The sequence below is a fragment of the Hesperophylax consimilis genome, chromosome 18, assembly GCF_061612785.1.
Source record: "Hesperophylax consimilis isolate HC1 chromosome 18, BYU_Hcon_1.0, whole genome shotgun sequence".
NCBI classification, from domain to species: Eukaryota; Metazoa; Arthropoda; class Insecta; order Trichoptera; family Limnephilidae; genus Hesperophylax; species Hesperophylax consimilis.
In genome coordinates, this window is record NC_142853.1 from 16,611,400 (window position 1) to 16,638,531 (window position 27,132).

The following is a 27,132-nucleotide window of genomic DNA, read 5'->3' on the forward strand; positions in this document are numbered from 1 at the left end:
AAATACTGTCATGTAAGTACGTACCTCAGATTATTTTTTTTCTTGATTTGTTTACATTTGAGAAAGAACCTTTCTACTAAAAAAAGTAAAAATAAAATAACTTTCTATTAATATGTATTTTGTATTTCTTAAAACATCAACGTATGTATAATGTGTTAGGTTACGTAACATTTTCCGTATTGCATTATGTAAGACTGCCATATTTGATAAGCATGTTTCAATAATGTAGTAGGTATGTAGGTACTTACCTACCTCTTCGAGAAAAAAATGTCAAGGAGCGCTGACGAAAAAGGTCTAGAGTTAAATAATCAACCCGAAAAAATTCATAAGAAGAACTAAATAACATAAAATTACGTAAGTACCATTATTTATTTTAGCATTGGGTTGAAAATCGTTCGAAATGGCTTCGCAAATACCATAACTATAATGAAATAATATAATTCGTCCCGAAGTCGAAATCGGCAAACTGAATTGAAAAATGCAAAGTCACAATTGAAATAAAATGGCTTCCACACCAAAGAGCATTTCTTGCAATTAATATTCCACATACGAAATGTCCGTATACACTCGATTATTCTTCGCGATACATTTCCGAATATGCGAAGCTTGCTTTCAAAATTAATAATATTAAAATGGAAGAAGGCTATTAAGTTATTATTTTGTACATTCTAAAGATCGCGGATCGTGTTGATAGTCGATAAGCGCTTGGCTTAGGGAAAAAAACGTTTTCGAATAAATTGTCCGTGCCTACTTGCTCAGGTATAAAATATAATAATATTCAATCGTCGATTTACATTGTTCTAACATTCGTTTTCCTATATAAAAATGATCAAAATTACTTTAGTAAGATTTGATAAACATGTGGTATAAAAATCGGTAAAGTTTCACGTCGTTTATTATCGGAACGTTCATTTATCAAGCGAAAATATAGTTAAGGACGGTCAAAATGACTAGTAAATTATACAATATTCACGCTGACGCAAAGATCTGAGAAATAGTGTGATTCGGAAATGTCTCAAGTTTTATGTCCATTCATCGTCTTATATTGTCCAAACGCTCATTTATCGAAGCTTGAATTTAAAAAATGAGTGGAATTGCTAGTAAATGGTACAATATTCAAGCTGAGGTAAAGATCAGGGAAATAATGTCTCCGTATAATGTTAAAAACTGAAGTTTTATGTCCATTCATCGTGTTATCCGAACGTTCATTTTCGTTCGAAGCTTGAGAGTTCAAATGACCAAAATGGAAATGGCTAAAGTGCGACATAATGTTCATGTTTGTACCGGAGTGCCGGCCCAGGGAAAAAAATGTTTTCAAGTTATACCGGAGTAGGTAGGTGCATGATATTATTATGTATGTAGGTATTTACTACGGAAATAAGTTTGAACAAAACCCCATCGCGGCCGATCGTGGATGATCGGGCGTTGTCGGGAGGTGTCGGAAATACGGCGATACAGATAAACCTTCCGTTCCGTCGCCGCTCGGGCGCTGGTGGCGGCCCCCCGAACTACAGAAGTACACTCGATGCATTCAAACAATTCTCCAAACGTGCTACTTGCTTTAAAAAATGTTGAAAACATTTAAAACGTCAAAACTAACCAACCATCACACCGTTTCTCCTGTTCTATTCTCCGGATCTGTGTCTTAGCACACACTACTTGCTTCATTCACATTCAAATATATGTAGTCGGGTTATGTTAAGAATCAGAATAACGTATTATAATTATATATATATATATTATTTGGCTAATTTATATAGCGCCGTTTTCGTGAGAAATCACCTCATATATGAACGTACACTTCTGTTATTCTTACCTTTGACATAAACCGACTCAAGTATTTGATTCACTTGATCGTGCCATGTTTTCCTCCTTTAAGTTGCGCGATATTACGTGGAATGAAGGGGTGTGTTAAAATGCGATTTTATTTCTCGATTCAAAATTCAACTCCACCCATGAGGGTTCCTTTTGTTTTCAAAAAATTCAGTACTTTAACTTAATTACTTAGAATAAAAATAATCAGCGGATAAAATATAAAAAAGTTAGATTCTGTCATGATTTTTTTAATCCTTTAAATACATTTTTTGTTACGAATGCTTGAAGAAAACTTTAAATTAAATGTAGTTGTTAAAATAAACATGATAAATAATGATATTATCAGATTGCGTGATATTTATCTGTCGCGAGTTTTTAAAATTTTTATTTAAATGGTTACGTGTAAAAGTTAAAAATTCTAAAAATTACGTTCAAAGATCGAAAATAATAAAATACAAATAATATACTACTCGAAAATAACAACAGGATCGAACCATCAAACACTATCATTCTTTAGTAATGTGTTAATAACTATCAAAAAACTTGATTAATTAATTTTAAAAATTAAGTGTTTTTTTAGTCTAAAAATATTGTACGTGTAAGGTCAGTTGATTTAAAAAAGACTGTATAAAATATGCTTGTGTATGGCTATTCAATTGTGAAAATGATTTAAAAACGTGGATGTCCTCCAAAAAGCTGTTGTAGTGAATGCTGATAATTAACACATCAAACAAAAACATAGGGAAAAAAATTAAAAAAACACGTCCACATTACCAAGAAATTTTATTTATTAACTAAACATTACATAAGTGCGATTAAAAACCCTTTTTCAGTAAAAAATCTTTTACATCATAGTAAAAATCTCCTTTAACTTCTATATTTCCAGTTAACTCATGAACACGAAAAATAATGAATTTAGAAGAGTGTTTCGCCTTCAGATAGGCTTTCATTTCTTCCGCCAACAACCAAATGTCACCCTGAACTTTTTTAATCAACGTTATTTTTCTCTGGCCCCTAAAAGTTAATTCCAAGTAAACTGGTACCATGTGGTTTTTATTTCTAGGAACGAAGTAGGGCAGGTTCACGCAGTCTGGACTTTGAGGAAGCCATCCAGAAGGATACTCTTCTTTTGGCACCGGTTTCGGTACAGTTTTGGAAGTCAATAACCTCTCCACATATTTCCATTGCGGAGGAGATTCTAAAACTTCGTAATCAGGAAGTCCTTTCAAATCTTCCACGTACATGGTCTTGAAGTTGATCGAATATGGCCTGGAACATGGTTTCTGAAACAAAACGAAAAAAAAAATGTAAGAAAGTTTGTCAAACCCTCGCATTCTTATCAAACACCACAATTTTTAAAAATGAATGGATTGGGTGTACGCACAAAATGGTACTGTCACATGTCAATTTTTCAGAAGTAAATTATAAGAATACTATGCAATAAGGACTAAATATAATTACCAATGTCGATTGCGGAGCTGGAGATTTATAAGAATCCGGCGCCAGATATGTGAATTTGTTACTAATACCGGCAGAAAAGCCTGCGAACGCGCGCTGCAAACAACAACGAGCCACCGCCATTTTGAATAGCGAATAGAGCAAATCGCTGCCGACAATAATAAGAAACTATACTCGCTCAAAGGAAACATCATGGCCGCGGAGTGTAGATATTTGGGCTTTTCAAAAATCGTTTTCTGAGTTCATTTTTGAGTTTATATCGAACTTTTTTGCAGTTTATGTTGCTTAAATGTGTGTTTAATGACAATTTAGTCTTATTCGGTTGTTATTGTGTATATTATAGGTGTATTCAGGCTTGACATATTCGTTGAGCGCCACGGTTCGGGAAATGAATTGTGCTTTCGGCCGACGCATACGCATTTAGCATAGCCATAGGTGGCGTTAGGTGGCTGCTCCACAGCTCCGCTGCTGTCTACTGTCCGCGGGGAAGGTAAGTTTTTTAAATGTTTTTCTTCATTTTCCATCAAATTTTGTTCGCGGTAAATTTTATATTCTGTGAAATCAAGTGTAAAAACATATTTTGTTGTGTTTGCAAGACAATTTAACGCGGGTTTTTAAGTATTTGTTTGTTAAATGAACTTCTTAAGTTGTCAAAAGTCAGAAAATCCAAACAGGTCATCGCTTTTGTTTATGATTTCAGAATAGTGTAACAGCTCCAAAACATTTTATTTAAATAATTCTAATGATAGGGGTTTGTTAAATAAGGGATCTATTTCACGTTTTTGTTTTGTTTTGGCTTATTTCGTTCGTACTTTTAGAGTTTTAAGTGTTTGAAAACATCGTGATTTAGTTCGATTCGCGTAAACTTTTGACATGAACGAGAGTTATCAGAGTTGTGTCGCTTGACATAACCGTGTTTCTAACTTAATATTTACGTAAATTTGAATTCAATTTCTTTTTAAATGATGTTGTCATCGTTTTTATTTTAATTTAATTTGGCATTGTTTGAAATTATTCTTACGATTGTCAACAGGTCTCGATGCATCCAATGAAACTAAGATAGCATGGCCGGACGTGAAAAAAAGACGAAAAACTTATCCAATACAAATGCATCGCGAGAATCTCCGACAACTTCAAAACAAACAACCCTACTGTCGTACATCAGTTCCACCCCAAGCAAGGCCGAGGGGGCTGAGGTCATGAACCCAAACACCTCGGGGGCAGAGTCCCCAGCAGCCCAAGGCAGGAAGGGGGCCAAGCCCAAGGGGCGGCCCGTGACCAAGAAACTCAACCCCAACACTAAGATCAACACCTTGCGCGGGAGGAAGAAGACCAAGGGCAACTTCAAGCTCAATATCATCAAGACTCAGGCTAAGCAGAGCGCTGCGGCCAAGTCGGCCAACAAGAGGGGTCGCCCACCCCTGAAGAAAGCTCCTGTCAAGGAATCCCCCGACAAGAACGTGGAAGATGAATCCCCCCCACTAGAGGATCCCGGTGCTAAGACGAGAGGACGTAAGAGAGGAACCACTAATGAAGGAGTTGAAGACAAAGTAACAGATAGTCCAGAGACGGCCAAGCCCTCCTCTGCTAAAGATAGTGATAGCAAAAAGACTGTTATGAAAAATATCCCCAAAAAGGTTGTTAAGAAGAAACAGCTGATCGTAGCTCAAAAAGGTTTAACAAAAAAGAAACTCCTTCTAGCGAAACAAATCCTCAAAACTGACGCCAAACAAGTAGACCCTAAAGTTCTCAAGAAGAACCTGACAGCCAAGCTGAAGTCTGTGTCTGAAAAGCTAGAAGCCAAAAAGGACATTGCAGATAAAGAACCTGTTGAAGTGATATCGGAAAGCAACGAGCCAGTCACCCCCCTAGTGGAGATCAAGAAAGAACCCGAGTCGCTGGATATCCCCACCTCCGTGCCCAACTCCAGATCATCTAGTCCGCGGAGCGCTAGTTTCAGGAAACGCAATAGCGCAGACCTCAATTCGGTCAACACCAAGACTGCCCTCACCGATATCTCCTCCGTCCCAGCTGTCATCAAGAGCCCCTACTCCACCAGGTCTGAGAGAAGTCGGAGTCCCTTCCCCGCCATGGGTGAAAACGCTTCAAAGCTGCTTAGAAATGGGAGACAGAGGAAGGCAAAGGGTGGCCTAAAAAATGACCTCCTTTCCGAAACTATTGGACAAGAATTCAAAAAGAGAAGAAGATTGCTCTCGGACACCAAGCTAGGAGATCTGAGCCCCGAGACTCTGGATGAGCTGAAGAAAGTCAAAAGACTTCGCTCCTATTCCCGAGACGGGAGCGAAATATCCAAATGCTCCGATATCACAGAGTCCGATCTCAGTTTCTGCGATACAATGAGTATCGATACGGAACATAACAAAACCATAGATAATAAAGAAGATTTTAAGGAAATCAAAGCGCAGGGTATAAACTTGGAGGATATCAAAAGTGAAATATCTTCTCCCGAAAGTTCTCCAGTCACAGCCAAGGCCCCGGTGCTAGAGCCCGACGTGGGGGCCGCCAGCAATACTCCCGTGGCCTCCGCAGCTGTGGACAGTGTACAAATTAAAGGTGATTCTATGGATAATGAAAATAATAATACGGATGAAAAGATTAAGACTGATGCATTAATTGTAAGTGAAAAATTATCCATTGACGACGCCATAGACGCTTTAGACGCTTTAGAATCCCTCAAAGTAAGCCAAAATGAGAAAATAGCTGAAAAGTCTCTCATATTAGATAACATGTCTAAGACATTCAACGATAGCACGTTGTCCAGTAAAGCTAAATCAATAAGACGATCCGCTCGACAGAGGAAGAGTACGGTGAAAGCCAAGGAGCAGGAGGAAACAGAAAAGGACGTGCTGGAGGCTGACCTCTCTGCAGCTAAAATAGTCAAAGCTGAAGCTGATAACATTTCTACATGTTCCAGCCTAAGTGAATCCATATCTGATGTTGCTAAATCTAGTAAAGATGATGATTTACAATCTAAGCCCGTAGACGCTGATAATAACTCCTCAACAATTACAACAAAGAAGTTTTATGGAGACTCGTCAAGTCAAATTGAAGCCTCGAAATCTGACATTACCACCGCAACTGAATCTGATATTCTGGAAAAAGCTGTATCACCAAAGGTAATAGATGAGATTTCAGCCACATCTGATGCATCTCAAGATGGGGATGAAAATGTAAAACTTCACTTTGACGAGGAAGATGAACACGATGATGTACCAGTAGAGGATTCCTTGAAGGAGAATATCCACACTGGCTACTCTAATAAAGCTTTCAGTCATCAAGATATTGACAAACTCATCGACAAACTAAGAAACTTCGAAGAGCTCGACAAGAAGCGCCAGGAAGAAAAGTCTGTGGTGGCTGAAAAGGGTTCTGTGATGGTAACCAACGATGTAGTCTTGATTCCTAAGTCTAATTTCGAGGTTAAAGCTCTGAAAGATCTTCCCAATAGTACAACTTTGGAAAAAGCTAAAGACAATGTTTTAAGTTGTTTCGAAAATAATTCAGCTATTTCCATTGTGAAAAAGGAGACATCTCGAAAATCATTTGACATTGAATTACCTAGCAGTGTCACCCTCATTAAGAGAACCGGCACTTCATCCAGAAAACATTCCACGGGTTCTACGAATTCCAAAGACAATGAAGTGTCAATGATAGACAAGACTCTGGGCAAGGATGTGACCTTTGAACTAAGGAAATCTATAGACAAAGGGATTCTGTCTTTAGAAACAACTCTTGGTGCATCCAAGTCCTCCACAATATCTACAGGAAATGGGCAATCCATAAGTATATCATTGAAGCCGCAGCCTGTGGCAAATGTAGCTAAGGACTATGTAACAGTGACTCCATCTCAACCGAGTGCGACAATTACTCACGCTCTGGCGGTCCCCTCCAACCCTGTGACGACTCTCATTTCCCTCCCCACCCCCTGTCCCCTGCTCATTACTCCTGTTCCCCTGGGCAGCTCAATCACACCTATTGCTAATTCTGCAGATGTGATTTCCCCTGCAACTATCACCCCTATCATACCTGCCATCCCATCCCTTATTTCCTCTCCTCCTGCAATTTCCTCTGACATCCCCAAAACTCTGAATGCTTTGAAGTTACTCAACACGCAGCTGATTCCCGAAACACCCAGTTTGCTAGCCAAGACTAATTCAGTTCCCTCGGCTCTTACAATTGTCCCCTCCCTCAGCATCCTTCCTTCGCCCGCATTGCCTGCCAGCCAAACCACAACTACAACCCTATCTCCCACATTCATTAAAACCTCCTCTGAACTTACCATCACTGCGGAGGTCACAGTAGCTCCGGTAAATACTGTTAGTGATTTGCCTTCCATCACAAAGACTTTAATTCCTAAGTCAGACCCTGTCAAAAAGGTCAGCGCCTTACCAACAAAGTCTATTCCCGCTGAAAAGGTTGTGAAGAAAGTATCCGAAACTGTAGCCACCTTGGCCTCTATAACATTACCACTTGTCAGTTCCCAAGTTGACGAGACAAAAGTTTGTAGCAGTCCCCCACCCCCTGTGATATTACCGCTGATAGAATCTCCTGAAAAGCAGAAGCAAAAGGAGAAAATCCTGCGGACATTGGGCCTGCTGACTCTGAAGGAGGCTGACGAAGCCAAGCTTGAGAAACAGAAGCAGAAAGAGCTGCTGATCAAATCCAGCAAGGCCAACATGCCAAAGTCCTCGACCAATAGTGATGGCTACACGGGAACACTGAAAACTGTCATCAAGATCAACAGAACTAGTCCAGATAAGAAGAAGTCCAGGAGCCCCCTGAAGATGACCTTCCAGAAGAGCAAGAGCCGAGGAAATAAGCTAGTCTCGGATGGAGCAAGTGGAGATAGCGAGTCTGATGACAGTCCCCACTACACCATTCACAAAGAGGTAAGAAAGTCACTTATAAAATGCATATTTTCTTCATCCCTAAAATACATCTTGTCATTTATTCAATTCCATTTAGCAACCCTTCAAAGCTGTACTACACACTTTTCTCCTTTTATTTTATTTAAATAATATGAATCTTTTCCTCACTTTTATCCTTGAGTAAAACCAAAGTAAATAAAATGTAAACGCTATGAAAGCTTTAAGTTAATATTGTATTATAATATTATTGATGCATAAGTTTTATACTATTCCAAAGATAATCCTTGAATTATTCTTGTAATTATTACTTCAGAATGCTCAAAACCTATTTCCAGATGGTGTTCAAATGCCGCAATTTATGTTTCTCCTGGTACTAGCACTAGCTTGTAGCCAAACATCTAACCAAACAATCATTATTTACACATGTTACTATTTTGGTGATCCATTTCTCACTTTAAAGTTCACCAATTTCATCATAATTTTTCCTTTCAAATAATTATGTTTTAGCAAACAGCCCCCCTATATGAAAACTTAATTATTTGAAAATTAATTCATCCTAATTTAAAAAAAATTCATCATCCCTTAGCTCTTTAATTATTTGCAATAGTTTTCTTTCGCTTAACTTACGGTTCTTTGTTAATTTTTTTTACCCCACTTATTTAATTTAAAAATACAAATCTTGCAGCAAGTATAAAATTAACAAGAATGTCATCCTTAAACATTCAAATAAATTTGTGTTGATAATATTTATTTAACATTTAATGGTCTTTGGGGAAAATAACATGCCACTCTTGCATTATCGAACTACCACAGTATGATGAGATTTAAGGAAATTATTTAACTTGGTTGCCATTTAATTTCAAAATTGAAAACAACCAACCTTTTTTTTACATGGTAGCTTTGTTTCAATTAAAATTCTTGTTTTAAGATGTTTAACTAAATGTTCACCTGAATTTTTTTGTTTAAATTGTTATAACTATCTAAGTTCTCTTGTAATAATAAATGTATTGTGCTGAATGTGTGGTTTTAGGTCAATTGTAATTTTGTCATTTTTCATAATTAGATATTAACTATAATAACTGAAGGTTATACACAAATAATTAACAAGACACACCGGTGAAAAATAGTATTATTTTTCAACTTACAGGATCAAGTTAATGTTTAAAACTCTCCTCCAGATAAATGTATTTTTTAATATATTATTATTTATTTATGTGCTGTATTTCATCCCCTACACCCTGGAATAAGGAGTTATCAGTTTTCTTAGTCTCACTTGTCTTTGAGTTTTCCCTGAGGGTAGTATTGGTTTTTGATTTGTCTTTATGGCTTTGGCTGAAGTTGTGTATTTGTTTCAGTTTGGCGGCACTTCGAGCTGCGGATTGGGCGGTGCGGAGAATCACGTCACTTCTGGTGGGCAACGCAAATCTCATTACAGTAATCGATTTAACAACCATGGTGTGTGGCTATTTACCTGTTCTCCTACTATCTTCTCAATCAAACTCTCTCATCTCCGGTCCATCTATCAAACAGTACAACTCGGTTATATGTAATGACAAACAAACAAATCCTTTGGTACTTTCTAATAATTTTCTGGCAATATTTCTCAGAAGTGTGACACTTTGTAAAGATGACAGATCATATGGATCAAAAGAAAAGTTTGCGGGATTCAATGGCAAATCCTTTGGTCCCTGCAAGATTTCTCAAGGTAGTCCCACCTTGAATATTGTGACATTTCAGTTCAAAAGTAATGTTTCTTCAATTAAATTACCCAAATCCTTCAGTACTTGCAGAATTTCTCTGAAGAAAAGTATCTAGGATATTGTGACACTTTACCTGAATGACATAAATCTTTGGTTCGAAAGAAAAGTTTCTTGGTTTTAATGACACAAATCCTTTAGCACCAGCAGGATTTATTTGAAGAAATGTGCCTATGATTTTGTGACACTACTTGGCTAAAGTGACTTTGTTGCAAATTTTTCAGTTTCTGCAAAATTTCTTCTGACAAACATATATATATCTGGTTTAGTGACACTTGGCTATTGGCTAGAGTGATGAATCCTTTTATCCCTTTCAAATATCATTGACAAAAAATGAATATCCTGATTTGTTCACTGTCTCTATGAACAAGTTGTACTGTGACTAATCACATAATATATGCACACTCCGCGCAGTTGTGTTAGATGAAAAGTCTACAAACTACATTACATTTTCCTGAAAGGAAATCCAAAATACTCATTAAATTCGCTCTCATTTTGTTTCATAATACTTTCGCCATAAAAAACAACTAATTTTTTTACTAAATTCCTAACACAAACTTGAACAACATTTCTAATAATATTTTCAATACTAAGGGTAAGGGTAGTTTTTATCAACAACCCTTAACCCTATTTCATCTGAGGTTCGAGTTTTTATTGATAATACACATTCATATACTCCAAAATACAACACAGTACATTATTAAGATACCTGTTTTTAAAATTATGTCTTGTAATTTTGTGAGATACATAGATTTATATCATGGATGTAAATTAAGGATTAAAGAATTGCTTGCATAGATCTTTGAAGAAAATCTTACAAAAGTGTTTATTATAATCATTCATAATGAGAATTTATTACAGTAAAACATCTGTATAAGGTTCGCGTAAGAAGTTTTCACACTTTCATCCCTTGAAAACTGATTGTAAAATAACCTAAATGGAACCCTCATATAAGGTGTATTTGTTTATGCGAAAAACCTTATGAGAGTTTAACTGTAAAATATTAATCATTGAGAATTTTGGATTTCTTATTCAGAAAATATAATATCTGCAGTAAATATTATTAAATGGTCAAATCGTACATCTACATCTGGTTTTTATTTTGATTATTAAGAATTTAATAAAACTGCTTTTTTATTATTATTTTAAAGAACAATTTTTTTTAAATAATATAGTAGTGCTTGGAATAATCAATATTAAAAGTTTTATCCACTGTAAACTATAATTTCTTTTTAATAATAATTCTAAAGAGTTTTAGCCCCGTTTGTTTGTGTAAGATTGAATTAACTTTAACTGAAATGAGTTTGATGTTTAACTGATATTCAAACAAATTGGGCTGAACTAGGTTTTTGGATTATTAACAAGAATTAAATAATAATAATGCATGCCCAACACTTTAGCGTATAACTCAGACTAACTAAATAATGATAACTACTATAGTATAATGTAATATTACTGTGAGCTAATTAATTTTAACCACCCCGAATGCTGATATTATTAACCCTTTAGTCGGGGTCAGGGCATGTTATCAAATTAATTTTTATTTTATTATCTACGTGTTTGAAGGCTCTGAATACTTGAAGTAACTTTTTTTATTCCTGGTTATTTTTTTCTAGAAATGCCTTTGAATGTTTTATGGGATATTAAAATTTCCTTTTGTTCAGCATTCATTACTGTGAATATGTTGTTTTTATGCCATTCTATCCTAAATCTGTACATTTGTAGGTAATTCTTATTTCTGTGTACATAGTTTTTTTTCAAAATGGTGAACGTACCGTCTTGAACTTGAAAGAAAATGGATTGAAAAGTTTTTAATTTTATTTTTCTTTTTTTCAATTCAGAGAGACAATTTATTTTTACTTGCCAAAATAATAATTGTTTGAAGCAGCGATCGTATGGTGAGCTCTAGCATCACACGATTTGCTCAGCTGTTTCTGTATTATTATTATTATTGATTTTTTTTAAATAAGACAAGACACCATATTGTTTTTTTTTCATATTTTTAATTCCAAATCCCGAGTGAAGCCAGGAGTAGTGAAGTAAAATGAATTACTTATTTCCTATTTGTTTTATGTCATATTCCCAATAATGTTATGATAACAGAAACATTAATATCTCACGCAAATTTATGACAAATTGAAATGGGACTTTATTATATTTGAAACCTTTAGAATAACAAGGCACACAACAACCCGACAGCAATGTTATGCGATAATGAACTCTAAATGAACTTTCTCTGGAGCCCATTATCATCGCATGGTGGTAACCCTTATTACTAAATATCACTGTGTCAGATGGAATTGTGTATTCTAAGGAGTTGGTTGGTCAGAAGCAGATGTTTTGACCGTGTCTTCCTTGCAGAACTGCCGCCATCCGACCCTCTGGGCGATGTGGCGGTGGAAGCTGCCCCCGCCGGCAAGGATGCCGTCAGCCTCGTCATCCCGGAAAAGGCATCCTCATTTGCCATCCACCCCGGCCGCCTGTGCCTTGACCAGTGCTTCTACTGTGGCGGCAAGTTCGGCCTATTCGACACGCCATGCCACGTCGCACAGATCAAGTCCAGGGACAGGCAGAAGAAGATATTAGACAGTGAGTTGAATTTTATTACATATTTCTTCCCATATTTCATCTATTATTTCTTCTTCCCCACCCCTACTTATACTTATAATCCCAATGTTTCTTACGCAACTACCAAGTAAAAAAATCCACTGTTTGAGTTAAGTTCACTTAATTCTTTTTTTACATAAGGATACTCATGATACTCAACAGAATACCGTGTAAAAAAAACCCCTATAAAAATACAGTAACTTATAGTAAAGTGGAAGATAAGTTCCATTGTATGAAAATCACTCCAGGATGTCCAATAATTAAACACATTTATTTTAATCGTTTATGCCCACAGTATTATAGTGTTTGCACCGGGGTGGGAAAAATCTATGATTCTAATAAGAATGGATGATTTATTGAATATTTTCAAATCGTGTAAAAACTGCAATCTGCAAAAGCAATGTTTGATAGTACAGATACCTTTTTTTAACCTTTATACGCACGCCTTTGCAAGAATACCCATAAAAATGACACAATTTTCGAACAAGTGTGATTACCACAATCTGATACATGGTGATTAGTGTGATTCTAACTAAATAACTAACCAACCAACACACCGTTTCTCCGCAGGGGTAGGCAGAGAGGATGGACCGCCAAACAACTCGGTCTTGCCACACACTTCTTGCCTCATTCATACATACATACTCTTCTATTATTCTGACTCTTGACATGGCCCGACTCGAGTATCCGATTCACTTGATCGTGCCATGTCTTCCTCGGGCGTCCCCGACTTCTGCTACCATTCGCATCATATATCCTCCTTAAACTCCTATCTTCGCTCATTCGCTCTACATGCCCAAACCATCTAAGCGTCCCTTTCTTAATCTTACTCATTACGCTTACATCAGTCTTGCACTCTTTGCGGATCTCCACATTCCTCACATGTGTGGTAACCCTTGAGACGTTGTTGATTTGCACGGATCGAACCTTCTACAAGCTTCCATTTTTTCAAAGACAATAACAAGCACTATTTCGTTCTCTTTCTGACATAAAAGAAATAATTAATTTTTAGATGAGAGGAAGAGAGATATATGCATTTTAATAATGTGCGGTCGTTCTGGGACAAATATGGTCTTAGGAGAGTATAATGCGCGCACGGCATTTGGGACTGTTTGGGTCTTAGAAGGTCCCAAGGGGTAAAGCATGGTTTTACCACACATGCGCTTCAGGGATCTCATTTCAACAGCATTCAATCTGGGTTTCATTTGAACTATTTTTTGTTAAAGGTTTTTAAATAGAGTTTTCTAAATTCTGAGTTCTTGGTCTTTTTCAGACCCTTTAGTAAATTAATTAAAACTAGAAATCAACCCTTAAGGCGAGGAACCTTGGAATCAAGCGAAATTACGCAGTCCTTATGTAGATAATTGTTTTGATTTATGCAAAAAAAACATCACCAATGTTTGACTTTATTTTATGAAGTTCAAGAACAAATATTGATATGTTTTCTGATTTTCAAAAGAAGTTAATTTGCCACATTATACAATAAAACCATTTCCGAAAAGAGGTTTGTAAGTAAGTAGGGATTTTGCACTTTAAAGCTGTTTTATAGGCCTGATACTTAATTTTTTCTGGGCTAAAAAAAAAAGACTTTAAAAAAAAAAGACTTTAAAAAAAAGCTCCATTGTTTCAAAGGCCAAGATTTATTTAATATCAACGGTATAAATATACCATAAACAATGATAACATGTCACAGTTAAAATCGTAGAAATATTTAAAAAAAAGAATTACAAATATATGTGGCATTTGATTGTGAAATGACATTAGAGAGTAAGTAAGTAAGTAAACAAGAGATACAAGTACATAAGTTTCTATAGTGCAAATAAGGTAGAATTAGATTAAATTAATATTGATTGAAAAGATTTGATAGCATAGCCCTCTTGTACCTACCTTGCGTGCAGTTAAATAGATCTGCCACATCTGCGTATCTATTACTAACTTCATGCAACCTAGGTACAAGCGAGTGTTTGGAATACTCAGTCCTGATATTGTTGCATTTAAACTAAATTTTAGAACGAGTAGCTCTCGTGGGTATATGAAATTCAATAAGGTTAATTAAATCAGGACTGTCTATACTACCATTTACAATTTTGAACATAAATATTAAGTCGGATATAATTCTTCGATCTGAGAGTTTTAATAAATTTAGATTTTTCATCAAGTAATTATAGATGTGGTCTAGTCGCAGTATTTAATCAAAGCGCCTATAAAATTTCTACACAATCAATTTTTTTTAACCAAAATCACATGATTTTGCATTAATTACTTCACACTGCAAAAAATTTTACTCATTTTATTTAGTGTTTCTAAAAATTTGTTTCATTCCAGATGAAGAGAAACTGACTGTGGATTCCTGTCTGTGCGATGCGTGTTACCGCCACGTTGACCGGCGTGCCAACTGCCCGGGCTACCGCCGCCGCGCCATGGGGTCAGGAGGCCCGCTGGCGGCCGCCTGCCCGCCCGGCGTTGCTGGCAGCGGGGGCATCTTCTGCCATGCCAACACATGCCGCCGCCCCGCCCCGCACTCGCTGCGACGGAAGTGGTTGGTCAAGATGCGGGGGAACGTGTCTAAAGTGGTGAGAATTATTAAATTTGCTTTGAAACACATTTTTCCTAGTTCGAAGTGACCAAGAATTTTGGATTACCAGTTATAAAAAGAAAAATTCCCAAATATTTTAGTAGTCGTAAGTCTAGTTTTGAGGAATTATTAGGGACCCAAAAATTTCGCATTTTTTCTGAAATTTTTGGTAAAAGCCATTGGAAAAAAGTAGTAAATGTCATTTAAAAATAAATTTATTGTGTGGAAATTAGCAGTGCAAGCGGAAACTGGTGAATCTACATCACATTTTCCAGCTTTCATTTTTGTACAAAACAAAATTTGGAATTTTTTCATGTTTGTAGAAATCATTTATTTCGGGGTAACTATCAGCTGTTTATTGTCTTTTAAAATGTATCGAAGCCTAAGCGTGGTTCCAAAAGTTTATAAACCCTTATCGCAGAAAAATATATAATGAAATGCTAAGAAGGCAAAAAAAAAATTTTGGGTTCTCTATATTATCTAGTTTCCGGACTCCGGATATATACATATTTATTGTTTTCACAACATTGAAATGAGCACCCTGTGTTTTTTATAGGTATTCAAGCTTGTCAATATACAGAACTCTCTCTACCAATTGTTATCAAGCACCAAATATGTTCTACCACTGTCAGTTTTAATTCAGGTCTGAAAGGGTTTATGGACGAAGCCGCACATCATAGCTTGGTAATTTACGTGACTGGTATAAGTGCAGTTCCACAAAGTTATTCTGGACTGCCGCCTGCAGGCTGACGATTGTCCAATGATATCTCACCTCCCATAGGAGAGGGCATCAAAAGAAAAATAATAACTCATTTTAGTGGAAGGGTTGCACTTTCATCATTAGTCTTCATCTTTCTGACGAGATTTACTTTATCTTAGCAGTGCCTTTTGCCTATGAAAACAGAACTCCATTTGGTTGTACGTCAGAGTCATGAACGTTAATTAATTTTTGCATTTTCTTCCTCAAGGTTCAGTTGGACTTGGACTACCCCGGACTGCACACCATCCCCTTGTGCGACGTGCACTACCAGGCCATCTCCCACCTCATGGTCTGCGGCCTGTGCAAGCGAGGGCTCTCAAGAAACCATGTCCACTACATCAACCAGGTAAATACTATCAACCATACCATACCATCAACCAGTTACATCATTACAATCAACAAGGCAGTTTATTTATTGGATAATTTGTATAGCGCCGCTTTTGTGAGATATCACCTCAGGGGCGCTTTACAGTTGATGCAGGTATTACAAAAAATATAAATATTACAGTTATAATCAGTAAATATCACGCACAGGAAGCTCTGAGGGAATAAATTTTGTATCATCTTTGGGGATGCCGTGTGGGGAGGGTAGTTGAAATTTATCATGTTATTCCAATCGAAGGGGTAATTAAGGAGCGTTTTCACTAAGATATATACATATATACTAAAACGATTTTACAGTAAGAATCACTCAGGGTTAATATTTTATGATAATCTTTAAATGCATTTCAATTAACTGTTAGACATCTCTAAATAGTATAAAATAAAGTCGCCTGTCTGTTTGTGCGCTTAGTTCTTCTAAACTACCCAACGGATTTTGATAGGGTTTTCACTATCATTTAGAAAATTTCTTCCGGAAGGTTTATACATATAATTCATGCATATTATAATTATAGTGAGTACAGAAAAGTCCAGTAACGCCGGATACACGTCAACTAATGATGAATAATAAGAAAAGTCAACTCAGTTGTGAAAAGCCATCTATATTTAAAAATAATTGCGAATATGTAATCATCATATTCTCTCCCTCTATTTAAGAAAAACTTTTTTAGCACACTGAATTCTCCAACATAACACATACAACCACATACAGACACACATGCACACGTACACACACACAAACACTCACACACACCTCTCTCCTTCCCCAGCACACTAATTAACTTAACTTAAAATTGTAACTTAACGGTAAAATGTATAATATACCTCCTATGAATATATGTCAGCGACATGTCATTGGTACCAATTATTGTACTAACTTTTATAACTTTGTAACTATTGTCATCCATGTAATTATGTACTGTTTGTTTCTGCAATAAACAAAAAATAAAATAATAATAATAATTGACCAAAGATAAAAGTAAACAAATATATTATACTAAAGTTTAAAAATTATCTCAAAACGAAATATCGATACATTTTAGTTCTACAACAAAATGATTGTTTTTAATAAAAACATAAATTTATGTTTGCTTTATCTTTGAAAGTAGGTACCTAATCCTGCAAAAAAATATATTAAAATTTAAAATATAATCCCCATCATGTCCACACAAAGCTCAAGTAAAACCTAGGAAAAAATGTTGTTAGGGAATCAGGAATAAAGTTTATTTTTTGTTTGTAACTGGGGACCTACTGAGATACATTGAAATAAGATAATAATATCTATTCTACATTATATACCTACCTAGTTATTTCACCGTTGTATAGATGCAGGTATGTAGATGTTTCACTTTGTGAAAATGAATCATTTCTTATGCTACATATACATCCGCGAGCCGAACTGCCTAACTGAACCTCAACTTATGGGAAAGAAACGAAGCAACCGCAAATGGCGCGAAACACCGCTTGCAGTTGATTCGTTTCTTTCCCGTAATTTGTGGTACGGTTCGCGTTTCGGTTTGCAAATGTACACATACCCTTATAACACATGTTGCAGGTAAATAAATAGATTTTACAAAATCTGAATTAGCCATTCCGTAGACAACCCACACCTATTTCTTATTATCTATGTAGGTATAGGGAATACGAATTTAAAAGAAAAAACCATTTTAGGTAGATATTTCTCTTTGTGAGAACGCTCCCCAATTACAATCAACCCAAGCAATTAGAACCACCTACAAAAATTTGTGTGTTAAAGAAAGAAGGGTTAAGTAAAAATTTTGAGTGTTTAGTTGATTATGCTTCATTTGTCACTCCTCATTTTTTAAATGAATACTGCACAAGAGACCAAACTATCCAAAGCCAGTGGGACTATGGCAGCCCCTATTGGGAAATCTATTTTGTGAAGCTGAAGGGAGTGGGATAGGGAACGTTATGGGACAGAGGATGGTTTGGAAGTACCTGGCTATTCAGATCTGCTCACCAAATACAGCTAAAGCCATTTCAAGCAACTTTTTGATTCTGAAAGTCTTAAATTGAATTGTAGTATCGTAATGGTCAGGGTAATTGTAATCAACCAGATAACTATATTCAATAGGCCATTTTTTTTATTTTTTTTTTTATAGTGAATACCTCACAAGAGTCCCAACTGCTCCCGTCTGGAGCCAGTGAGACTATGGCATCCCCAATTGGGGGATGTTGTGAGGCTGAAGGTAAGTGGGGAAGGGAAAGAGGAAGGTGGGGAAGTACCTGGCTATTCAGATCTAGTCACTAAACACGGCTAAAGCCATTTGGAGCAACGTTTCAATTCTGAATGGTGGTCTAACACCAGGGCGATACTGGTAGTATCTTCCACTCTGGAACGTGCCGCAAATATACTATATATTATTTTAAATAATTAATTGTGAAATAACACAAATTAATCAAATAAAATTTATTTGCGCACGCCGGGTTCGAACCCGCGACCTTCGGAATGGCAGTCCAATGCGTTACCACTGGACTATGCCGGCCGTCAAATTTACAAGCATTTTGTGATTACTTGGAAAAAATCGTGTGGATAGATGGTTCTATGATTCTAGATTACGAACAATTTAAAAATTAGTATTATAAATGAAAATTTGCGGTGAAAGTAAACGAAATTATAGTTTATTCTCACTTTTAATTGAAAATATTATTTTTCAATATGGTTGGATTATTTGGTATTTTATGAAATCCCCACATCAAGGTTCTCCCCACAAACATCCAATTGGTTTAAATTCTTAGAAATTATCCACAATTTGGTGAATTCCCCATTAATCGGCACCCCGTTTTGAAGGCTTGCATTTTTTTATGATTTTTGGCTATTTAATTCTTTTTTTTTCACACCCATAAATTATGTCCGGTCTTTCCGGTTTATAAAAAAATGGTACCAAGTTGCAGATTGAAATTTTCAATAAATCACTATGGTTTCAAAAATACATTATAAAAAACACGCATTATGTCTGGTGAAACTTGAGAAAAATAGAAAAAATGTGATGCAAGTGGGCCATTTTTTATATTCAATTGTACACGATACTACCCCAGCCTCCAAGTAAAAATATATGTGTGGACCTTCTGGCTCTCAACTGGTAGTAAAATGCCAGCATCGTAAATATTTAATTACGCTTGTTAAAATCTTTTAATTACACTGGTGAATGCAATAAATAATCTTGGAACTTCATGACTTCAATCCAATGAATTCCAGTTGTAAATAAATACCTACACTTTTAAAGGAAAACCAGCACAAAGGACTTTCATTTTGTCATGATTTTTTTGTATTTCAATCTCTCGTTGTTTGCAATGAGTAAATAAATGATTGAGTGACCGGTCAGTGGCCGAGTTGGTTCCGTGTCTGGGTCCCTCTCAGGTGTAATGAGTGCAATTCTTCGGCTGGCTATATCCTCCATCACAACACAAGCAACATTTTCCGCTTACTGTGATGGTAGTCGGAGATTTCAAATATTGTCAGGTTATTCATAACCTGGGAATCTTTGTCTTTCGTTTATATGGGGGTAAAGTTAAAGTAAAGTGTGGTATATGGCAGTGGGCGGTCTGTTACTTTTCTGTAAAGCTAGAATGTTAAAATTGATGTATATATGACAATATTGATGTAGCTGAAAATATGTATTGTTTTTTTTTTTTCAAAATTTTCAATTTTTGTACGAAGTTTTTTAGGATTCTTTCAGTTTCAAACTGAAAATCTTCATACATAGAATTTTAATTTTGAACAAAATTTACTTTTTCAACTTCACCAATATTACTAATGTCATATTTTTCAATCTTCAATCGGAAGCAATCTTCCCAACATTGATATGCTTGGTAACTCTAAGTGATCAGCTCAGGCACGGAGGCTCCATCGAAGCCAGAGTATATAGTTGAGTACTACACAGGGCCCGACAAATACACCCCACTGTTGAATTTGGCAGCCACCTCTTGTCTGGAGCCCCAAAATACCTGAAAAAAATCCTTGACAATCGGATTGAAATTTTTAGAGCACAGGTGTCAGGTAGGAATGCTAACCTTGTTCTACCTATGGTGCTATCAATGGTGCTCCGAGGATCTAGTGTCATTGATCCCCTCAGCACCGGTGCATAATAGGGAAACACACCAAACGCGCACCCAACATATGTACACGGTTGACGTTTGTCACATGAGAAGGAGAAGGATAGATTTTTTGTAGGGATTATTGAAACCTGAGAACTTATTTTTATCTTTTGACAGTACCTTGGAAACCGAAATTCCCAATTTAACCCACATATTATAAGTAAAATTGTTTTTTTTTTCCGATTTACAAAAAATATTATAACTCAGTGTATTAATGTCTGAAATTATAAATTTTTTCATGACTTAAATTATTGACATTGTTTGTTTGTCCCCTAGGAGTACCAGGCCCTGAACCCGCTGATCTCGAGTATGGGGTTGCCCGTGGTGTTCCAGGAGCGGCCCGTGGTATGCAAGCTATGCCGCTACTTCTGCACGCTGCTGCTGCGACCCCCCTCCAACCACCAGCTCAACAAGAAGGCCTTCCTCACCACTTACCACAGGAGGTTTGTATATTAAACTCCCTGACAAGGTTACCACAGAACCCGTACCAGCCATATACGTGTCCCCATGTCAATTGTATCATCAATCACAATCATTTACCTAAAATTAAATGGCTGTGAAGAGTAATGATTGACATATTTGACTACCTCAGTCAAAATATTAATTGTGACATCAATATGGCTGTACTGAGATTTCTGGACAGTTGCTATGTGTATATTAGTCAAATTTGTGCTTTAAATTGATAGACTAGCCCATCAGAGAAAGGGGAACAAACCAAGTTACGAGGTGCAAGGAGATGGCATGACCCTATACCTTTCTGTGATATGTGAATAAATGAATTTGACAGTATACAGACAACTCGCATTGTAATATCACTATTTAGTCCAAGAAAATAAAATCTGCTTATGAATTACTAGTCCTTATTACAATGGTGCGCAAATTGCTGACTGCGTAAAAAACTTAACTATAAATCCCAAATCGGGTAAATAGAAATTCGGGCTTGTTCAAAATTGAATAAATTGTAAGTATTAATTAGTTGGACGCTTTTAGAAATGTGTTATTTAACCACCTCACTCATTTTTAGCCTCGCGAACGAATGAACATTCAGGTCCTGCGCAGAAAATTCTGCAATATGCTGGACTGCAAACTGTTGCCTCGCTTTAGCGAACTAATTTTTTTTGCGCAGGGTTTGGTTATTTCAATGGCTATCAATGTACAATTGATGTCGAGTTTATTCAAAGCAGTCTCGAAGCCTCCTGTGCCAAAAATATGTTCACGTGGTTTGCCTCCAGCTCGTCAAAATAATACCCAGATTTCGTGTTAGAACAAGTCTTATCAATTTAGCTGTCTATGGTTCAATATAATCTTTTTTTTTTTTTTAAGTATATTTTATTTAGTTATAAAATTTAACATTTTATATCTAGTGTATACACAGACATATGAATATATAGACTAGAAATTAAAGGTGAGGGGTAAAATCAACTGTTGAAGAACGAAGGGGGTAAAGCTGACTGTGATTCGTCAATAAATCAATCTGACAGTATATAGGCATCTCGCATTTTAATATCACCATTTAGTTCTTAAAAGTAAAATCTGCTTTTGAATGAATAGACATTTTTACATGGGAGCGCAAATTACTCGCCACGTTATGAACAAATTTGCGAAGTCCAAATTCGGCAAAAAAAAATTCTTCTATTTTCAGAGTCGAATATTTTGTTTACGTATTTAGTTAAGACACTTTTATAAGTGTTCATAATTTACTTCCCAGTAACAACGATGCGCACACTTCAGAATCGCTACATTCGACCAATGTTGGAGGGTTGTCACAACCGCTATGTTCCTATTAATAATAAAATATTGAAATCTTTAAGAAAGAAAAGTAAAACAAATGAAATTATATACACACAGTTTTTACCAGCGATTCCTAAGAGTATTTGGAGTAAAAATTTGGACATCATTTTGCCTTCCGATGACACTTTTTCAATTAAAAACAAAAAACATGATTTTCTATCACACATCGCCACTCGGTATAACCTAGCGCATTACGTGATATGCACTCCTTCTCGTTTCAGCAGTACCGTACATACGAAACAAGCGCGTACCTAACACGTGGTACCTAAAGCGCAAAAGGCGAAGGCACATCCCTGATTCTTATGCAAACGGCTTTGTATTTTGCGTCCAGATGTATCTCGATATGATAGTATAGGTTTCTACAACTGATCCATATTATACGATGTGAATAAGCTTAAAATAATGCTTACATATGGAATGTAATACGACAATTGGGTTTATTCTCTTTTTCACATTTATTTTTACAAGTTTTCATAGCACAAGCTACCATTTTACCGTGTTATTTCGTAAAATGTCTCGACCATAGCTCGACGCTAGTTCGAACAAGAATGATGACGTCACATTCTCAAGATTCACGGGAAGCCATACGCGAGCCCAGCCGGCTCCAATGGAACCGGTATGGGGAGTGGGGAATAATACGCTTTTAATCACTTAGGGCAGGTCTACTAATATTCATATGTCTATGAGTGTATATCTATTCTATAACTGAATATTCAATTACCTATATACTAGTATTAAGATTTCATGACATAGAGACATAACCCACGAAAAACTGCAACTACTTTTGGCTTCCTTGAAATTTAAAGGGAGTTCATTGAAGACTTTGAAACCTTTATAATAAATATTGTTTTGTGTTGCCGATAAATTTGTGTTAGGGAGCCTAAAATCGTTGCAGCTTCTCATAGGATTGACTATAAGGTATAAATGTCAAACTTTACAGTGTTATTTTAAATGGTCTTTTTCTTATTTGTTTGTAGTAACATTTACCTTAGTTTATTTATAATTTGTTTTCATTGATTTTAGACTTCTGTTGGCTCACAATCTGGAAATTCCTGCTGAGCTGGAAAGAGAAGTCCACCTCGATGTAACCGCTTCAGAAGCCAAGAAGGACCAGACTGATTCTATCAAAGAGAAGAAGAAGGGAAAGACTGGCAAAAATAAGACCAAGAAGTCCACGGATGTCCGCAAGTCCACAGAAGACATGAACTCTGTGAAACGAGCGGCCAATGCTGAGAATTTGGAAAGTAACAAGAAAGATGACTCTTCTTGGGATCGAAACAGCTTGAATAACTCCCACAATATTCCTAAAGGTGGCCTTGAAGAAGATATAGAGTCCCTGATCTCCACCAACACTATTCCCATTCCAAATGCCAACTCTAAACCAGGCAGCCACTCCGACACTCCAGTTCGGCCAACATCAGAAGTGAGTGACAATTCCGATCTGGACATGATGATCGACTATGATAATCCGTTAATTTCCGCCTTGGATAAGCAGTCGGAACTCCAATATTTACTGCAGAAGTGTAATGTCCCTGCTTCCACAATTCTGCAGCGTGGTCCCATTTCCAACTTAACCCAGAAGTCCAGAAACATCCTCAAGGTACACAATGCTCCTGCCATCAGCAAAACTTCCATCAATCAAAAAATTATGGATAAGAATGCCAGAAGGATTCAGAAACTCGGACAGATCATCACAAAGAATTCTGACATAGAAAAGGCTTTGAGTGGAAAATTGCCCAACAGAGACGAATTCACAATAGAAGCTGCAAATAACCAATCTTCCGATGCTACCGGTTTAAATATGTTAAGGAATATTGTGCTCAACGATGAGTGCACCATAGAAACCATCCCACACAAACCTTCTTCCAAATCAGCCGTCGACTTTAACTCCCTCAAGAGCAAATTGCAGATGAGCGACAGCTTCACGCAAATCAAGAAAAACCTGAAAGCTCTGTCCAGCCGCCTGTCTGACGATCCTCAGAAGAAAAAGAAGTCGGAGCATCGAGACAGCAGGTACTCAAATCCTGTTCGCAGGCTGGAGACCAATCCCTCCATCTCCGTCAGGGAACTATTCCCGGGTGAAGAAGAGATGAACCTTCACTGCGCCATCGAGTTTGGAAATGTGAAAGGTATTACTCCGGAGGGGTGGGAAAAGTGCAGCACCACCATTCAATACGATACGGACACCAAGAAGTTGTGGCATGAGCTACAGAAGCCTTACGGGAACCAATCTAGTTTCCTACGGCATCTCATCCTCTTGGAAAAGTACTTTAGGAATGGAGATCTCATATTAGCCAACAATGCTAATTGCAATGCTGCAACTTACAGTGAATCTGTTCAAAATAGGCTTAGGTCGTACGATAACATCCCCAGCAACGGGGATACTGTTCATTTACCTTATACTGGTAGCTTATTCCCCAAGAACTCTTCCCTCACTGTTGTTCAACACACCGCCTCACCCCCTCCTCTCCTGCCGCCTGAAACTGTACTGGAATCTGTTCCTTCCAAGAAATCAGAGTCTAGCAGCCTGATAGAGTTCAGAAGGCATAAGGCCACTTCTGCTGCTGGTAAAAGCTTGCTTAAAACCAACCAGAGCATGGACCACCCTAAAATGCAATCCCACAAAGGCTCGGCCAATCTCGCAAGGCCGTTAGATAGTTTTCTACCCCCGTCTGTGAATCACGCTAAAATCCCCAAAAATGTTCCTATTTCCATAGCTCAAATAAATCAAAGTGTGGACCAAGCCTTCAATGCATCAAAAATTCCTAAAAATGTTCCCCTCAGTTTGTCTCAGCTGGAGAAGTTAAGCAATCAGATCCCACAAATGCACGTACCTGCCACCCCCCGTCCCCCCACTCCCCGACCTGATGGGACCAAACCCGCTGAGTTCATCCGGCCTCCCTCTCTTCCCTCCTCCATCGCCATAGAAACCAAACTGTCCTCTTCCAAGCCAGACTCTGTTCACAATAAACCCCGAGCTCCGTCGCTGCCCCCAGAGCTGATCGCTATCAACTCGCAACACTCCACCCAGAAGAAATCCATGGAGAATGTTCTCAAGAACATTCACCAGCTGGCCAAGGGATGTTCCACTCCCGTTAGCCACTCCTGCCCGCCTCCCTCCCCACAGACTCCAGGAATGTCTCCCATCGGCTCCGCCCAGGCCACCATGCACGGTAAAGTAGATGACATCCCCACTCTACCCGCAGAACCCACTACCAAGAAGTCCAAAGGGTCTTCCAAGCAATGGAGGCCCACTTTGATCCCTATCACCGACGAATCCAAGTTGCGGAATGCCCGGGATGTCCTCTACCAAACGGCTGATGGCAGACGGCTTCCCAGTCTGGTGCAGGTCATGTCGGGGGGCAAGCCCTACCATATTACCATCCAGGACTATAACAGGATGTGTGTGATGCGCAGAGAGAAGTTGCAGCAGATGCAGAGAGCCGAACTCTCCAAGAAGACACTGGGATCTGCGACCACCCTCATGCACGGCATCTCCCTGGACCCCTTGCTGGACCCCTTGCTGCCCATCCAACCCTCTCCCAATACTACATTACCTGATACTCCCAATGTTCAAAGTGTGACTATGACTAACAGCAAAAATACCGACCAAGTTAGTCCTACGAGTGTGAAAAGCAAAACCGAGCCCCTTCCCGAGAAGAGCTCCGCGCCCCCGCCCCCGAGTGGTGTAACTGAAGTGTCGTTACTTAAGAATGTGAGCCTGAAGCAAGTCAGCATAGCTCCAATCGCATCTCTGTCCCCACCCAACTCCTTGCCCTCTATCATGTCACAGCTGGGCTCATCCATCTCGGTGACGACGGAGCTGGCCCCCGCGGCCCCGGTTCTTCCCTTGCCCAGCATCAGTCCGCTGCTGCCCAGAATGCCCTCTTCGCTCACTGTCACACCCTCCCCACCCCTCTCTGTCACACCACCCAAGCCTTAATACAATCGCGTCTTATGTACTCCCTACCTTATAAGAAAGAATTACTTTAAACAATACTGATTAGTGATTAAAGTGTGCCTAAATCCGCAACAAAATAAAATGCATGTATATATTTATAAAAAAATCTCATTCTATTCTGTTAAGAACGTGGAAAATAATAATAATGATCACAAAAAGTGAAGCTGTAAATGAACGCTTAACCCTAAATAGTATACGCTATTCCATATATATATTTTTAACCATATTTGTCAAAAGGTATATTGAAATGTTAAGACTAAAATAAGATTTATTCTTTGATTAAAAGAAATTGTTGAAGAGTGGTGCGTATTAGTATATACAAAATGAATTCTCACATGTGTAAGTTGTTTTATAATATCAATCCTCACATGTGTAAGATTTTTAAATAAATTCCCGCAAGTGTAAGTTTTTTTTACATAAATTTTCACGGCGTCGCAGATATGACCGCTTTCATTTTATTTTCCTTTTTATAGGTTATTTTACATTTTTAGTGTTAATTTACAGTAAGACATGGTTTTTCTTCTAAATTATCCATTGTTTTAACACCCTTTTGATTTAAAAAGGCAATGGAACATTTTCGTTTTCATAGACTCTTCCAAAGATAGTGAGTTAGCAATATTGTTAATCATTTTAATATAATGCCTTATGTATCAAATAAGTTGTTAGGTATAATGTATGAATAATTATGTATCTAATAAACATATCTTATCCATTTATATTTGTTTCATTTTAAGACCTCAGATCTTTCTCCCAACCCTCTGACTTTGATGGTATGTTCATGCAGATTGCAGACATGTGCTTATTTTATATAGTATGTAAATATAAGCAAGAGGATTTCTGTTTCAGTCATATTTCATTAGCCTTGTCCACACACCGCACTGCGCTCCTGGCACTCGATGCAGTTAGTTGACCACAATAATATTCCGGGCCTTTGCATTAATGTGCAACTATTGCTTGATACTGGCTTGCCCTTGTCTAGGTCATGCGTTGCACACTTTGCGGCTTCAGGACAGACATTG

General features: G+C 37.4%; 2 protein-coding genes across 3 annotated transcripts; one reads left to right on the top strand and one right to left on the bottom strand.

Annotated features, from left to right (window-relative positions):
- Positions 1-2,581: 2,581 nt before the first annotated feature.
- On the bottom strand, positions 2,582-3,427 carry mRpL49 (mitochondrial ribosomal protein L49). The gene is made up of 2 exons (XM_089642623.1): positions 3,277-3,427; positions 2,582-3,098 (listed from the first exon to the last, which is right to left on the bottom strand). Exons 1-2 carry the CDS (start codon positions 3,394-3,396, stop codon positions 2,631-2,633), a joined length of 588 nt encoding a protein of 195 aa, XP_089498749.1. The 5' UTR covers positions 3,397-3,427; the 3' UTR covers positions 2,582-2,630.
- An 11-nt stretch (positions 3,428-3,438) lies between these two features.
- east (enhanced adult sensory threshold) lies at positions 3,439-26,751 on the top strand. Of its 2 annotated transcripts, none has more exons than XM_089642619.1 (8): positions 3,439-3,763; positions 4,307-8,183; positions 9,518-9,617; positions 12,281-12,508; positions 14,852-15,099; positions 16,070-16,207; positions 20,638-20,804; positions 23,176-26,751. In XM_089642619.1, exons 2-8 carry the CDS (start codon positions 4,338-4,340, stop codon positions 26,093-26,095), a joined length of 7,647 nt encoding a protein of 2,548 aa, XP_089498745.1. In that variant the 5' UTR covers positions 3,439-3,763; positions 4,307-4,337; the 3' UTR covers positions 26,096-26,751. The 2 variants fall into 2 exon arrangements, with proteins under 2 accessions (XP_089498745.1, XP_089498746.1); XM_089642620.1 differs by having other exon boundaries at positions 9,518-9,572.
- The last annotated feature ends 381 nt before the right edge of the window (positions 26,752-27,132 follow it).